Source organism: Coptis chinensis, chromosome 4, assembly GCF_015680905.1.
Source record: "Coptis chinensis isolate HL-2020 chromosome 4, ASM1568090v1, whole genome shotgun sequence".
Classification (NCBI taxonomy): domain Eukaryota; kingdom Viridiplantae; phylum Streptophyta; class Magnoliopsida; order Ranunculales; family Ranunculaceae; genus Coptis; species Coptis chinensis.
The window spans coordinates 3,307,671-3,323,564 of record NC_141459.1 but is presented as its reverse complement, the minus strand read 5'-3'; the positions used below and the strand labels follow the sequence as shown (position 1 = coordinate 3,323,564).

Here is a 15,894-nt window from a genome sequence, read left to right as displayed (position 1 = left end):
GTTAACCAAAATAAATCCATGCACATTGTGAAGAAATACCCAGAGATAAGAAGTACTTGACAATTGGCATTAACCTCTAGCTTACGCACAATGTTGTACCCAACATGCTCTGGCCCCAAACTATCACTTTGCCAGTATATTTTGTGGGGTTGCGGAGTTGTTGTTATTATAAATGGAGATATAAAGTGGATGTTCCGCATATATGTCCCACTCTCACCATTTCCTCTTTACCTTTGGAAAATTTTCTGTTCAGCAGCACCTAACTCATTTCTCCTGCAGTCCTGCCTAATCCAAACTCAATCTTGTCATTTTGGTATGTGTCCAATCGACCAATCCTATACTTGCTATTTATTATTAATTTCATTTTTACAGGTAAGAAAATCTAAGCTAGTCGTTCCTGGTAAGGAAGTCTTTTTTTTTTTTTTTTAGTTGGAAGTTTGGTTTGGAGACAGGTGGTTATTGTTTTCTTGTTTGGCTTTGTTTCTGTTTAGTTTGGTTATTTCAACTTCCAAGCCAGTCCCTAACTGTTTAATGTTGAAATCTGAAAAATTTGTTTGGTTTCTGGCTCTTAAGTGTTAAACTGGCAATTTAGCCGGCTTACTTATTGGAACAATATATACATTGATACGTTGATATTTATGTTCGTCCATTATTTCCTTTTCAGTTACCTCTCACAAGCCATTGCTAATTTGCTATCACTCTTTCTTCCATACTCTACTTGGTTGGATGGCTACCAATAGCTACATTGTATGATCTAAAAGGATGGAGCGCGGTGATGAAAAGTTACTATACGGGACACCACAACTATTTTCACAAGAGGAACTCAAGAGCTTTACATCGGACCTCAAAAAGAGCATAGGTTTTGGTGGGTTTGGAAACGTTTACAAAGGAAAGTTCTCTAACGGTGTCAAAATAGCTGTTAAGGTGTTGAAAGAAAACGCAAAGGATGTCATGATAAAGCAATTCATGGCTGAAGTGAGCACGATGGGAAGTATTTCCCATCCAAATTTGATTAAACTATACGGGTATTGCTTTGATACTGACATGAAAGCACTTGTTTACGAGTATATGAAATTTGGATCCTTGGATAAGATTCTGTTTAAGAATCAAATTGATATAGAATGGGAGAAGTTGTATAATATTGCAATTGAGATAGCAGATGGGCTCTCTTTTTTACATGAGGAATGTCGTCCACGCATAATTCACTATGACATAAAGCCTGAAAATGTGCTTATTGACTCAAACCTTTCTCCTAAGATCATAGACTTTGGAATGGCTAGGCATTCAAATCAGGTCGAACAGTCAGGATACCGAGGGACCAATAGTTATGCTGCTCCTGAGGTGGGTAAGGGACGACTTGTAACTTACAAAAGTGATGTTTATAGTTTTGGAATGATGTTGTTTGAGATTTTGAGGAAGAAAAGGAATTCTGTGGGACCTGGTTGGTTTCCAGGAGAAGTTGGGCTAAAAGTTGAGAATGACAAGCTAGAAGAAATTATTCTAGTATGTGGCATTGAGGTAAAGAATAGAGAAAAAGCACAAAAATTATCTTTCGTTGCACTATGGTGTACTCAGGAGAAGCACCTTACAAGACCTGACATGAGTAGTGTGGTGAAGATGCTCAAGGGTGAAGTACGACTTGAGAAGCCACCCAATCCGTTTGGGTTTTATGACGACTCACCTGAAAGCAGCATGTTTGGTGGTCGACCACTCCCGAAATACTCTCCTCCCGAAATTCCAGAAAGGTATGTATCATTAGTGTTGTTTATATTTTCTGTTGGGTGAGAGTGTGTCATAAGATAATAAGATCATACATTATTCTTGACAGTGTAAGACACTTGAGACTAACCGTAAATTAACAGTACTATTTTCAGCCTACCTGAGGAAATCTCTCCCGAGAGAGCAGAGGATTCAACCCACGTAAAATCTGGTTCGAGTTCCGCGTTGAGACCACCTTCCAAGAGCACTCCTATTGATCTGAAAACAGAGAGCGCCAAGACTGCTTCTGATAACACCCACCCCGAGAAAAATGCATCGTTGGAGAAAGAGCGCAATGAACATTCTTCATCTGACACACACCCTGAATTCTCTCCTGCCTTCACTGAAATGTACGTATCAGTGTATCACTAACTATGAGATTTTTCTGTCTGGAGCTTTGGATGCTCAAATTGGTTATTACTCCATTGAGCTTGAGCCTCCAATAGTTGTGTATAATAGTGCCAGTTGACAATACAAATACTTTTCTTGAAATTAATGTTCTCCATCTGATTTAGTTTTTAAATTCAGTACTGGCCATATTAACACTTATACTTTCAGCCGTATTTGTGGGTATAGGGGCCATTTGTGGGTGGAACCACCCTGTATGATAAGTGTCTCTATGTTAACACCCATCCATAGCATTGAAAAATTCCTCCATTGCTAATCTTTTTGTTCTGGCGCCATCCTTTTTCAGTATAACTTAGCACATAGATTACCCCTACCATCCAAGGTTCTGCAGTGTCCGTAGCTTGCATTTCATTCCGGAGTGTTCTTCCTGGTCTTATGAAACATTGAGCTTGCACACATTTCATTATTATTACACCGTCAACTGCCATAGGAATTGTTCGGTTGATAGTTTTTCTAAGCTAACATTAAAACCTCTCTTGAACTGTACGTACCCCCAAGAGAAATTTGATTTTCTTAGTTGATAGTGATATGATACTATGAAAATGACGACAATAACCATGTTTCCAGCTCTCAAGTTCCAACGCCACTCATAAACAGGCAGAGAGCTCCTGCAACAGGCAAACCTGTAGCTGGCACCCTTGATCCCCAGGAGATACCTGCTTCTTGGCCTTGGGCCCCAAGCGCACGGCTGATGAAAAAGGTAGGCTTTACTTTTAAATTTCATGCATTTCTTTTTACACCGAAGCAATTATGTTAGGAGTCATTTTTTGTTCGTTCTTAGCGGACTACAATCTACTTTGAATTTCACTAATCTCTGTGTTCTCTGTTGCATTAGTGGTAGGGGCTTGATTCCTGACTTCACATACAAACCGTCTGAGTCGAAAAGGTGCCAACAAAAGGATGCACGGTCACCACAAGAAAGATGCCCTTGCACGCGATTTTTATTGACATTCTATGAATCCTAATGTGATATCATATGGACCAAACGAGACTTGGTTTCTGAAACAGGTTTTTGCTGGATTTTCGTGTGTAAACTGCAGTGATGTCAAAACAGTTTTTTCTTTGTTCTTGTAATTTCCTTTATTTTTCTGAGTGGGTAGAATGATATTTGTCCTGGAGCTTTATTTTATTTTGTTTCACGATTAATGCTGGATTGATTTTTTTTTTTTTTTTTTTATAATGGAAGGTACTTCCTTTCTGAAATTTAGTTTGATCTTAGACACTAGGATTGTGATATGCATGACTTGTGGCCTATAACTCGGATATGGTAATTTGTTAAAGATGTGATTATATGACATATAGTTCTGGAGAAATTTGGCAATTTCAGGGCATACTTACTACAGACTTTGATCACTAAACAGGGATCACCAAACAGAGCATACTTGCGGCGAAAGAGGCCTTATTTGTTTCAAGTAACCTGCTGTTGCTGTTGGTTGCACAAAACAAAAACACTAACTTTCACACAGGTTTTTTTTGAAATATTTGGAGGGTTAAGGCGTCACCACACTGGTTACATTCAGTGGCGGAGCCAGGAATGTAAGTGAGAGTGAGCCACCCATAAACCAAGTATAAAAAAAACAATACACTAATTTTTTTTTTAACTAAAAATTCAAACCCGATCACAAAACAAGTATATTTCGAATATAAAAAAATCATATAAAATAATTGCAATAAGTATAATATAAAAAAAAATAAGAAAAGAAAAAATAATTCAATCTAAACAAATACTTATTCATAGTTGTTCTCGGCGGCTTTCTTTTTTGTCATCTTTCGAAAGCGTTGCAAGATCAACTCGGTATCAATGCTATCAAAAACTTCTTTTTCAATATATATTATTAAACAATCATTCAACCATTCATCCACCATCCAATTGTTGTTGTTTTGGTAGAAGAGTAGAAGACTTAAATTTTAATATAGAGTAATAAAGAGTGGAGGAGAGGAGAAGTAGAGTATGTTAGGGGTTTTTTTTTTCTAGTTGTTTTTTTTAAATAGATACAAGATGATTTCTGTTTGGATTTATATATGGGTTGATAAATACGAGATAAATAGGAGAACAAATACTATTGGGTTTTCTATTAGCTTTTTTGGTACTGTTTTTTTTCGCATACCAAATAAACAAGTCAAATTTGTACATCAAGTAGAACACCCATCACATGACATCTAACACATCCTTTTTGTTTCGCTCAGCACATGCCACCTTTTTTTTTTGCTCCCTTATCACTTGGTTGATCACTTCAGATAGCTCCTTTGTACAATTGCTTTTAGATTCTTCCTTGAGATTCCTAATTTGTGATGATTTCTCTTTGAAAAATTAAAGAGGAATTTGAGACTCTTCACAAGCAGCTTCTTGAGAAGGAGATTGACCTAAATGTGTTTCTACAAAAGCACAAGAAGCTTCGAGCGGCGTATCACAAGCAGACACTCGTTCATCTTGCTGTGAAATCATCTTCTGGTTGAGGCTATCATGTATCAACTGTATGATATATGAAAAATACCATTCTCAAACAGTAACATTCTTGTCTCATCCATATCGCACCACCCAACTTCTTGACATTTGAGCTGATAAAATTAGAACAATCTACAGTTCTTTTTGTATTTTTTCTTTGTTGTTTATATATTTTTTTTGTCTTTCCATTTTTCACTCCGATTTGTTAGTCGTCATAAACCTATTGCTTTGTCTGCCCCCCTTGGAACTTCGGATGGTGGCGAGACTTTATGAACTTCGGATGGTCACTAATAGCTACTTTTTTTTTTTTTTTAAGTTGAGGGTATGCCAGGGTGTACCCTGGCCCCCCTGGCTCCGCCACTGGTTACATTGAAGGATCCTATCCCGAAGACTTGTCCAAAGGCTCCCATCGTAGCAGCACTTTGTCTCTGGCCCAAAGGCTCACCTTGCTTAAAAACCTATAACATAATTACACAAACAAAAAATTACCAACCAACCGTGGGATTCGAATTTGCAACCTCTCCCAAGAAAAGAGGGGTACACAACCAAATATCGTCATATATCTCCAAATATTGCCAACATCATAAATATTGTCGAAATATTACCGATATTTGCAATCTTATATATTTCTAAACATATCGTGATATTTATGTATCTTTTGTTAAAATCTCAATATTTATCGCAATATTTTGCACTATGGCAAACACTCAAAATTTATGGGTGCAACTTCCATTGTTAAATGAAAATCAATAAATAAAAATTAATGGTTAACTAGTATTACCCCAACTAGCTGAGCCAATTAGGATCCCCTTCCTCCAAAAATATAAATAAAAAAAATTCAAATTGAGTTGACTGTATTATTATTATTATTATTTTTTATTTATTTATTTTATTTATTATTATTTATTATTTTTTTCAGTGTATTTGGTTTTGGTTGGGGGTGGGGGTGGGGTTAACCCAAAAATAAAAGAAAAGAATAGTCCTCATTCAATTAGATCATTCACTACTAAAATTTGGGGCGTTGTGCATTTATGGGACAATTGCAAGTGACTAATGATTAGTGTTGGCTGCAGCCGGTACGTAACTTATTTGTAATGCGTGTGTACTTGGTGAAGTATGAGGAGTTTAGTGGACGAGGGAAGTTATGGCCAATATAATATGTCGGAATTTTGGGATTTTTAAAAACAAAACCGGCTTCATAAATCATAACAGGCCATAAATGAGTAGGAAGATAGTTACAGTTTCGCACATAACGCGTTGGCATGACAATCATCTCACCAAACTCAATCCATTGACAGAAGCCTCATCCAGTTAGTTTTCTGGTATTTGGGAACGACTCTGCACTTCCAGCGAGATACACAAACTTCCATTATACAGAGTGAAGTTTCACCTCATTTCTTGGTGGACACAGCTCATGCCTTAGTCGTATTGCTGTTGTAGGACATTGTATAAGAAAATATTCCAGGGCGTTGTTTAAAGGCAGCTGAGTTCTCTGACGGAATCCAAGTTCAAAGATAGTTGAAGCATTCAGCTACTTGAGACTAATTTATCCGACTGTGAGGTGATCTGGCTGACAACAAGAAACTGTCACTGATGGTTTAACATTTTTTTGTTGGAACGTCAATCCCCCCCTGCTTCTCTTTCATTTCAAAATACTCCACAAATTACAACGGAAATTTAATTAGGGCCCTTGACAAGTTTCTGCTCTTGTAAATTCAACTTGAGTCCCCTCGATTAACTCATCAGTTGCTTCATTATTAGAAAGAGGAACATCCACAATGCCAGATTCAAATCTTCTGCGTTTCTCAATTGCAGCATCCACTCTCTTATGAAACTCTTCATCAGAGCATGCTAGCATGTAGCGCAGCTTGAAATTTAATCGGTCCTCAACGACCATCTTGTGTCTTGGAAGTATTCTACCATCAAGGGAGTAACTGAAATATCTGCATATGCACATTCTTAATCTGTTAATCAGCTTCATATGTTTAAAATTACATAGCATAACATCTAAAACTTGGAAAATTGACAGTCCACTGTGTAATTTGGTTTTCACGACCATTGGAATCCTAGGCAGGAATATCTGACAACCCAAATAAATCCCATGCAACTGTCACTGATAATTTAACTGGGGGTGGGGACAGAACTAGTAAGTATTCAATAGAACATCAATTACGCCCCCCCCCCACACACACACACACACACACACACACACACACACACACAGTGAAAGGGCTTATGTTCGACTAATCTTGCGAAGCTTACCAAATGCACATGATTTTCAGGATATTGGCTCCATCACCCACAAACACAAATATCCTGATGAACACCGAAAGGAGACACCAAGGATATGTTTATATAAACAAAGCATTTTAAAAAATATTTTAACTTCAATAAAAGAACCTAATCCTTTGGTTTCTTTCAACTGCAAAATTGCAGCCTGCATATGCGAGTGTTTCCAAGTGGGTTTTCTCTCTGAGGGTCTTCTTGATTCTTGGCAAAGGATTCCAACTGAGAAACTTATCAAGATGGAAGGCAAACGTAAACTAAATGTAAAATTCTTGTATTCCTCCTTCCAATGTTTTTGTTGTCTAGGCAAAAATGTTGGTCCTATAATATCCCCCCTCGTTTTGCAGCTTTATTCTTTTCAGATTAAATGTTTGGTTACATACATGAGTTTTAACTCAGATTACTTAAACTAGATAAACAAGTTTTAATTTTAAGCCTATCTCCTCTGTACACTTATAATTCATTAATTTATAATACATGTATAACTGTATAAGACAACAAAGATAATTCTGAAAGTTAATCTAAAGATATTTTCAGTGAAGGCGTTTTTACCTGGGGAACTCAATGAGATCTTGCAACGTGCCGACCATGGTTCTTCGCAAGTACCGGTACTTAGGGCGGAGAACGTCCAAACTGTATCTCAGCAACATAGGGAAATCAGCAATCATCTCACCCAGCTGTCGAAGTGAAATACCCAGAGATAAGAAGTATTTGACATTAACCTCTAGCTTATGTACAATGTTGCACCCAACAAGCTCTGGCCCCAAAGCTATCACTTTGCCAATGTCCTTATCCCTGACTCCAGCTTTAGTCATCAAGAAAATGACCTATATGGCAGAGAAGATTGAAATAAAGATGTGATAAGGCACAACAATAATGTAATCAGAAAGTGTGCATGCTAGATTCTAAGCGAGTAATTTGTTCTTTGAATTTTTTTTTTGATAAAGATTTGTTCTTTGAAATTACGACACAATAAAGTAATAGACAAAACTTACAAGGGAAGACAATAGGTGAGTTCGCAATGAAATAAGTTACATAAGTTAGGCTTTTCGTTTTAATAGATGTTCCCAGGCTAATTTTGCATGCACCTTGATACCACTAGGAGTAATTCCTTGAATAAAGAAAAGTGTGTAAAACAAACTCATCTAGAATAGAGAACAGGTTTCCATTTTCTTTAGCAATGTATAATATATAGGAGAAATATATCAAGTGTTTGATAGAATAGCAAGTCCAACCAATGGTTAGCAAAGAACTTCTGGAATAACCACGAAAAGGACTCCTTGGTCAGTTTAAAAGTCTCCGCCAAACTCCTATACTTAAGTATCTTCTTATACAGGAATTCTCTTAAACGGACATGTCCATTGACGGACATGTTCTTCGAAAGCTTATATAGTGTCATCCGTTAAACAAGTTAATAAGCCATAAATTAAAAAGTTTGGGACGACACTGTATAAGCTTTCCAAGACACTATACAAGCTTCCCAAGAACATGTCCGTCAACGGACATATCCATTTAAGAGAAGGCCTGTCTTCTTATATATAATTGCAATTATTTAAACTTTGAAACGGGGACTGATAACTGAATTAAGTGATTGTATGACACAATAGTTGTAAAAGCAAAAGATGTGTGTGAAAGCGTTCTATTAATTATCCAAATTATATGCAGAGCACAGCAAAAGAAAAACATAATAGAATTACAAACCACTGGACGAATTTTCTTGTAGAGGCTATATGTTAATATGGTTGGGAACTTGACTATCATGCTACCAATGGCATCCTCCCTGATTCCTATGTCCTGAAAGAACCGCACCTGCACAAAGAACTAAAAGGTTAAGTTCAGTGAAACCTAAACAGTCGGCAAAACATGAAGATATCAGTGCTCATTTTATGTGTTAGTGGTGCAAACAAGCTTTCAACATTTTTATCACAGAAATGTCGTGAATTTTCCACATGCACGGGTGTAAAGAAGAACTTCGTAGTGCTAATGCTAAAGCACTTTATACTTGCAATTTTTTTTTCTTTCACTTTCTGGAATTTAGTTTGGTGACGCTTTGATGAGTTTTAACCTAGCTGAAAAAGACCTGATATAACTAACTGTGTTTATGGCATTTGGAGTTGATAAAACATTCATGTAGCTTTTAACAGGTTACTTCTTTGTAAGCATAGAATAACAGAATAAACTAAACCACACCTTTGGTGCAATTGTTGTCTCCAGATTAACACAAAACACCATTGGTTTCAATGTAAGCATCCTCCTCATACCATCACGCCGAACCCCAAGATAATATAGATACTTCACAAGAGGCTTCCATCTGTCCTCTATGCTACAAGCCATCAATTGCGGCTTGAATGCTAGTAATCTCCCTACTTCTTCGTCACTTAAGCCAAACTCTTTAAGATAATTAACCTGAGAACAAAGGTAACAGAAACTTCTCTATCATTGACCAAATTGATGAGACTTGTCCCCATAGATCATACAGTAAACAGAATAGGATACATTTTAATGCTAAAACGATCACGAGGAAGGCATCAGGAAGAAGAGAGGGGCCAGAACAAATATAATACCTTACATGTCATCTCTTCCAGAGGCAAGGAGCCAAACGATTTGGGATAATCAAAAACCATTGTTCCAAAATCCTTCTCATTCATTCCCATATTCAAATAGAATTCCGCACGAGATTTCACTTCTTCCATGGTGAATGACAAAATCTGTGGACAACGGCTAACAACATATCCCACCCAGTCCCTTCTAACTCCATTCCTCTCAAGATACTCGATGATCTCATCCAGTTCATCTGTACTCCTGTCCAACACACTTCCACCCGCCTTAATAAGTACAACCCCGAGAAACTTTCCCTTCACATAAATCGTTTTTAACCACTCAACAGCTCTCCTTATCGACTCAGTATTCCCACAAGACATACATATCAGCTTCCCAATTTGCGGATAAGTGAATGAATTATGTTTCAACCACCTATATAAACATAACATCACAATTCAAACCCATCTAAGTGTTTTCTACACTAACAATGTTCAACAAAAGACACCAACATTCATACTATACTAAACAACTAAAAAAGTAATAATCTTTATATGCAAAAGGTGAAAACAAAGTTACCTAACAAGTGGAACGACATTGGAGTTGTGTATAAATGTTTTAGCCCTGGCATTGAAAGTGGAATGTGAAAACTCAGGCACCCGTTTCATCGAAGCGGCTTCAATCATAACATGATCAATAAACTCAGGCATTAAAGAAACCAAATTTGTAGAATAAGTAATACTAAACTTGCCACCCCTCAAACATTCTTTTAATACCTCAGCTGTAACTTTACGCCGAATTTCAAGAGCTTGTTTTAGCATTCTCTCATTATCAATATCTGCTTCTCCATGTGGAAAAAGTCTAGCTAGGGGCGGGGTAGAATCTTGAGAAGATTGTTGCAAGTATATCGAGCCTGAGAATTGTGGGGCTCTTCTTTTAACTAATGACATTTCAAGTACCCTCACTTTCTCCTTCTCCTCTTCTTCTTTTTCTTCTTCATTTTCTACTACTATTGCTACTTGTTGTTGTTGTTGTTGTTGTTGGGAGAGACGACGAAGGAGAAAGGTGGTGGATTTGGCATTGTGTTTTCTAAGAATGTGTTGGTTGTTATCTTGTTGTTGGGAAGAGGAAATGAGGAAGGGCCTAGTTTTTTTAGTGGGAGTGAAGGGTTGATGGGTATTGGTTTTGAGAGGAGAGTTTGAGTGAAAGAAATGGATAGAAGGGTGAAGAAGAAGATGGTGTTGTGGAGATAACAACATGAGCAAAGTGTGTAGATAATTTGGAATAACTTGATTTTGTGAACGGGTGCCGTTTTAATGTAATTATTAAGTAGATAATAATATATAAATATATAATTAATTTAAAGTGTGTGTATATAAAACAGTGTTTAGAAAACCGGACCGGACCGGTGGTTGAACCGGGGTCCGACCGGAACCGGTAAATTTTCGGTTCGGTTCAGTTAAAACTTGAGTTTATGGTTGGACCCTCGGTCTAAGCTTAAACCGTGGTTGAACCGGCGAACCGGTTGAACCGGTTCAGCTCTAAACCGGATCACCCTTATATTTTTTTTTTTTTTTTTTTTGAAAAATTGATAATATGGGGAGTTGAACCTAACACCTAAACAAGATAATCCAAACTCCAAACCAACATACTACTATGTATTTCTTGTATAATAAATTTATTTTGATATATAATACCAATTAATATTGAATTAAAACATGTATTTATTCATTTTATTATTGTAATTATTAAAAAATTTACTAAATAAACATCAATCGGTCCGACCGAGTCGAACCATGGTTGAACCTGGTTAAACCATTTTAACAAAAAATCGGTTCAATCACCGGTTCGGTTTTCAAAACATTGATATAAAATGTTGGAATCTGAAATAATTTAATGTATTTTGACTTAAGAAATAATGTTGTAAATGGAGCCGTCTCATTCTCACCATTTTTTTTCTTTGGTAAGTGCCCAAGCTTTTACCTTGCTATTCATTATAAATTTTTATTTGTGTATAAAAAATAATACACAAATAATGTTTCTGACGTTTACAGGAAAAAAAAAGTAAAATCTGAGTGCTCTGGAAGTAGCTGATCTACTCGTTCCTGGTAAGGAAGTCTGTTGATTGATTATCCTGTTTTTTTATATGGTGGAGAAAGTTTGTCAGTTAGCAACTTTGTTTTGGAGACTGGTGGTTACTGTTTTCTTGTTTCGTTTTGTTCCTGTTGGAAAAAAAAGTCAACCTCCAAGCTAGTCTCTAGCTGTTGAAATCTGAAATTTATTTTTGGTTTCTGGATTTTAGTGTTCAACTGGCCATTTAGTATGCTTGTTCTTATCTGAATAGTTGCTTAAAGATCGAATAGCTTTCAATTTATTGAAAAATATATACATTGATATGTTGATATTTATGTACGTCCATTATTTCCTTCTCGGTTTCCTCTCAGAATCCCGTTGCTATCACTCTTTCTTCCAATACACTACTTGGTTCGATGGCTACCAATAGCTACATTGTATGAAGTATGAACTAATAGGATGGAGCGCGATGATTATTCACTATACGGAACACCACAACTATTTTCACCTAACTCATTTCTCCTGCAGTCTTGCCTAATCAAAACTCAATCCAAATTCAACTTCCAAGCCAGTCCCTAACTGTTTAATGTTGAAATCTGAAAAATTTGTTTGGTTTCTGGCTCTTAAGTGTTAAACTGGCAATTTAGCAGGCTTACTTATTGGAACAATATATACATTGATACGTTGATATTTATGTTCGTCCATTATTTCCTTTTCAGTTACCTCTCACAAGCCATTGCTAATTTGCTATCACTCTTTCTTCCATACTCTACTTGGTTGGATGGCTACCAATAGCTACATTGTATGATCTAAAAGGATGGAGCGCGGTGATGAAAAGTTACTATACGGGACACCACAACTATTTTCACAAGAGGAACTCAAGAGCTTTACATCGGACCTCAAAAAGAGCATAGGTTTTGGTGGGTTTGGAAACGTTTACAAAGGAAAGTTCTCTAACGGTGTCAAAATAGCTGTTAAGGTGTTGAAAGAAAAATAAAGGATGTCATGATAAAGCAATTCATGGCTGAAGTGAGCACGATGGGAAGTATTTCCCATCCAAATTTGATTAAACTATACGGGTATTGCTTTGATACTGACATGAAAGCACTTGTTTACGAAAGCATATGAAATTTGGATCCTTGGATAAGATTCTGTTTAAGAATCAAATTGATATAGAATGGGAGAAGTTGTATAATATTGCAATTGAGATAGCAGATGGGCTCTCTTTTTTACATGAGGAATGTCGCCCACGATAATTCACTATGACATAAAGCCTGAAAATGTGCTTATTGACTCAAACCTTTCTCCTAAGATCATAGACTTTGGAATGGCTAGGCATTCAAATCAGGTCGAACAGTCAGGATACCGAGGGACCAATAGTTATGCTGCTCCTGAGGTGGGTAAGGGACGACTTGTAACTTACAAAAAGTGATGTTTATAGTTTTGGAATGATGTTGTTTGAGATTTTGAGGAAGAAAAGGAATTCTGTGGGACCTGGTTGGTTTCCAGGAGAAGTTGGGCTAAAAGTTGAGAATGACAAGCTAGAAGAAATTATTCTAGTATGTGGCATTGAGGTAAAGAATAGAGAAAAAGCACAAAAATTATCTTTCGTTTGCACTATGGTGTACTCAGGAGAAGCACCTTACAAGACCTGACATGAGTAGTGTGGTGAAGATGCTCAAGGGTGAAGTACGACTTGAGAAGCCACCCAATCCGTTTGGGTTTTATGACGACTCACCTGAAAGCAGCATGTTTGGTGGGCAACCACTCGAAATACTCTCCTCCGAAATTCCAGAAAGGTATGTATCATTAGTGTTGTTTATATTTTCTGTTGGGTGAGAGTGTGTCATAAGATAATAAGATCATACATTATTCTTGACAGTGTAAGACACTTGAGACTAACCGTAAATTAACAGTACTATTTTCAGCCTACCTGAGGAAATCTCTCCCGAGAGAGCAGAGGATTCAACCCACGTAGAATCTGGTTCGAGTTCCGCGTTGAGACCACCTTCCAAGAGCACTCCTATTGATCTGAAAATAGAGAGCGCCAAAACTGGTTCGGATAACACCCGCCCAGAGCAAAATGTGTCATTGGAGAAAGAGCGCTATGAATATTCTTCCCCTGACACACTCCCAGAAATCTCTCCTGCCTTTACTGAAGTGTACGTATCACTAACTATGATTTTTTTTTTCCGGTGCTTTGGATGCTCAAGTTGGTTATTGCTCCATTGAGCTGAGCCTCCAATGTTTGTGTATATTAGTGCCAGTTGTCCGCATATAACAAACAATACAAATGTTTATCATGAAATTAAGGTTCTCCATCAGATTTTTTTTAGCTGCAATACTGGCCAAATTAACACTTCTACTTTCAGCCCGTATGAAAGTTTTGTGTTTCTTGATATGGTCTTGATAGGTGAGGAAAAAACATTGTTCACTCTCTATGTATTGACATCTTTTACACGGATGGGAAACAAGAAGTATTCCTTTGACCTTCTATGAGCAACTCATCTATGTATTTTTTGCTTCCACATCAATGTCCCTATCCTCAAGGGCTTCTTGTAGTATATTAATTAGTTTCTGTATGACACTCCACCAATTGCTCACATTATGGTTGCGATCAAGTCAGCTTGGGCATTGTACAAATCCACTTGACCTTTACTCATGTTCATATTTATGTCACCAAAGACGTCATGGTTCAAAGTCTTTAGCTCCTTCAATTTTTGTAGTTTCTTCATTTCTGTAACCATATAGTTCCAGTGATAGGTTGATTGCTGCTGTGCTCAAAGTCTGAAACACCTTAGTGGAAGTTGTGTGTGGCAACCAGAATTTGTTAAATGGAAGGGACTATTTGTGTGTATAGGGACCATTACTGTGTATACACAAAGTGGGGAATGATCTGATCCTGCCCTACATAGCACCGTATATCTCCATCCAGCATATGTTGAGCCATGTATTATTAACAAACAATCTATCTAAATTTGATACCATCCTGCTTCTATGCTTCTGGTTACACCACTAGTATTACCGCCCTGTAGGATAATGACATTGTATGATAAGCGTCTGTATGTTTACACCCATTCACTGTGTTGAAAAATTACTCCTTAGCTAATCTATTTGGTGTGGCGCCATCCTTTTCCAGTATATAACTTAGCACATAGATTACCCCTACCAGCTTGCATTTAATTCTGGAGTGTTCTTCTTGGTCTCATGAGACATTGAGCACACACAAATAGGAATTGTTCAGTTTAATTTTAAGCTAACATTAAAACCACTTTTGAACTGTACGTACCCCAAAAAGAAATCTGATTTTTTTAGTAGATAGTGAATAGTAATACTATGAAAGTGACGACAAGCACCTTGTTATTTCCAGGTGTCAAGTTCCACAGCCACTCATAAACAGGCAGGGAGCTCTTGCTACAGGCGAACCTGTTTGGAGCGAACGGATGAGGGAAAAGGTATGCTTTACTTCCGTAAATTCCTTGCATTTCTATTTACACTTGAGGCAAATATGTAGGGAGTCATTTTTCGTGCGTTCTTAGTGGACTGCAGTCTGCATTGGATTTCATTGTTATAGTCAATTTCTTGCAATTCTTACTATGAAACCCTTCTCTAATCTCTGTGTTCTCTGTTGCATAAGCAGTATGGGATTGATCCATCTGACTTCACATACAAACCGTCTGAATCGAACATGTACCAACGAATGGAAGGACGGGTACCTCAAGAACGAGACACTTGTACCATAATGTGATTTTCGTTGATGTTTTATGAAAAGAGGCACTTTTACCATAATGTGATTTTTATTGATGTTCTATGAATCCTAATGTGATATCATATGGTCTGGACCAAATGAGACTTGATTTCTGAAGCAGGTTTTTGCTGGATTTTTGTGTGTAAACTACTAAACTGTGGTGATGTCAAACAGTGTATTTTCTTTGTTCTTGGAATTTTCTTTCTTTTTCTGAGTGGGTAGAATGATACTTGTTCGGGAGCTTTAATTTATTTCACAAGTAATGCTGGATTGAGTTAGATCTTAGACACTAGGATTGTGATATGCATGACTTGTGGCCTATAACTCAGATATGGCGATATGATTATATGACACAGTTCTGGAGAAATTTGGCAATTTGAGGGTATACTCACTACAGAGTACAGACTATGATCACTAAACAGGGATAACTTTTACAGACTGTTGCGGGGAAAGAGGGTCTTATTGTTTCAAGAAGCCTGCTGTTGCTGTTGATTGCACAAACAAAAAAAACCACTAACTTTCACTAGATCACACAAAAAACAATAATAAAACTTTTTATAGATTAACTGAACCCGTATCAGTTGCCGGTGTGTGTGTGTCTGTTTGAAGTACGTTCAAATTTGAAGGAGTTGGGGAA

At 37.1% G+C, this 15,894-nt stretch overlaps 2 protein-coding genes across 6 annotated transcripts; one reads left to right on the top strand and one right to left on the bottom strand.

Moving 5' to 3' along the window:
• The first annotated feature begins 172 nt into the window (after window positions 1-172).
• Window positions 173-15,453, top strand: LOC147501249 (cold-responsive protein kinase 1-like). Of its 4 annotated transcripts, none has more exons than XM_086606273.1 (5): window positions 173-313; window positions 665-1,745; window positions 13,438-13,671; window positions 14,880-14,964; window positions 15,150-15,453. In XM_086606273.1, the coding sequence occupies exons 2-5, from the start codon at window positions 763-765 to the stop codon at window positions 15,255-15,257; spliced, it is 1,410 nt and encodes a 469-aa protein (XP_086462399.1). In that variant the 5' UTR covers window positions 173-313; window positions 665-762; the 3' UTR covers window positions 15,258-15,453. The 4 variants fall into 4 exon arrangements, with proteins under 4 accessions (XP_086462399.1, XP_086462398.1, XP_086462401.1 ...); XM_086606272.1 differs by having other exon boundaries at window positions 13,426-13,671; XM_086606275.1 differs by lacking the exons at window positions 13,438-13,671; window positions 14,880-14,964; window positions 15,150-15,453 and adding exons at window positions 1,875-2,108; window positions 2,734-2,866; window positions 3,002-3,312.
• Window positions 4,935-10,727, bottom strand: EMB2219 (Mitochondrial transcription termination factor family protein). 2 transcript variants are annotated; one of them, XM_086606269.1, is made up of 6 exons: window positions 10,016-10,727; window positions 9,463-9,871; window positions 9,089-9,304; window positions 8,600-8,707; window positions 7,451-7,725; window positions 4,935-5,070 (listed from the first exon to the last, which is right to left on the bottom strand). In XM_086606269.1, exons 1-6 carry the CDS (start codon window positions 10,693-10,695, stop codon window positions 4,992-4,994), a joined length of 1,767 nt encoding a protein of 588 aa, XP_086462395.1. In that variant the 5' UTR covers window positions 10,696-10,727; the 3' UTR covers window positions 4,935-4,991. The 2 variants fall into 2 exon arrangements, with proteins under 2 accessions (XP_086462395.1, XP_086462394.1); XM_086606268.1 differs by lacking the exon at window positions 4,935-5,070 and adding an exon at window positions 5,788-6,555 and having other exon boundaries at window positions 10,016-10,725.
• Window positions 15,454-15,894: the final 441 nt, after the last annotated feature.

Bases quoted from the DNA above. Each gene is read 5' to 3' on its own strand.
- EMB2219 (XM_086606268.1), bottom strand. From the start codon at position 10,695: ATGTTGTTATCTCCACAACACCATCTTCTTCTTCACCCTTCTATCCAT. The intron at 9,872-10,015 runs GTAACTTTGTTT...ATGTTTATATAG, and splicing joins AATGTCGTTCCACTTGTTAG to GTGGTTGAAACATAATTCAT. The intron at 8,708-9,088 runs GTGTGGTTTAGT...TTCTTTGTGCAG, and splicing joins AGACAACAATTGCACCAAAG to GTGCGGTTCTTTCAGGACAT.
- LOC147501249 (XM_086606272.1), top strand. From the start codon at position 763: ATGGAGCGCGGTGATGAAAAGTTACTATACGGGACACCACAACTATTT. The intron at 1,746-13,425 runs GTATGTATCATT...GTAAATTAACAG, and splicing joins CCTCCCGAAATTCCAGAAAG to TACTATTTTCAGCCTACCTG. The intron at 14,965-15,149 runs GTATGCTTTACT...TTGCATAAGCAG, and splicing joins GCGAACGGATGAGGGAAAAG to TATGGGATTGATCCATCTGA.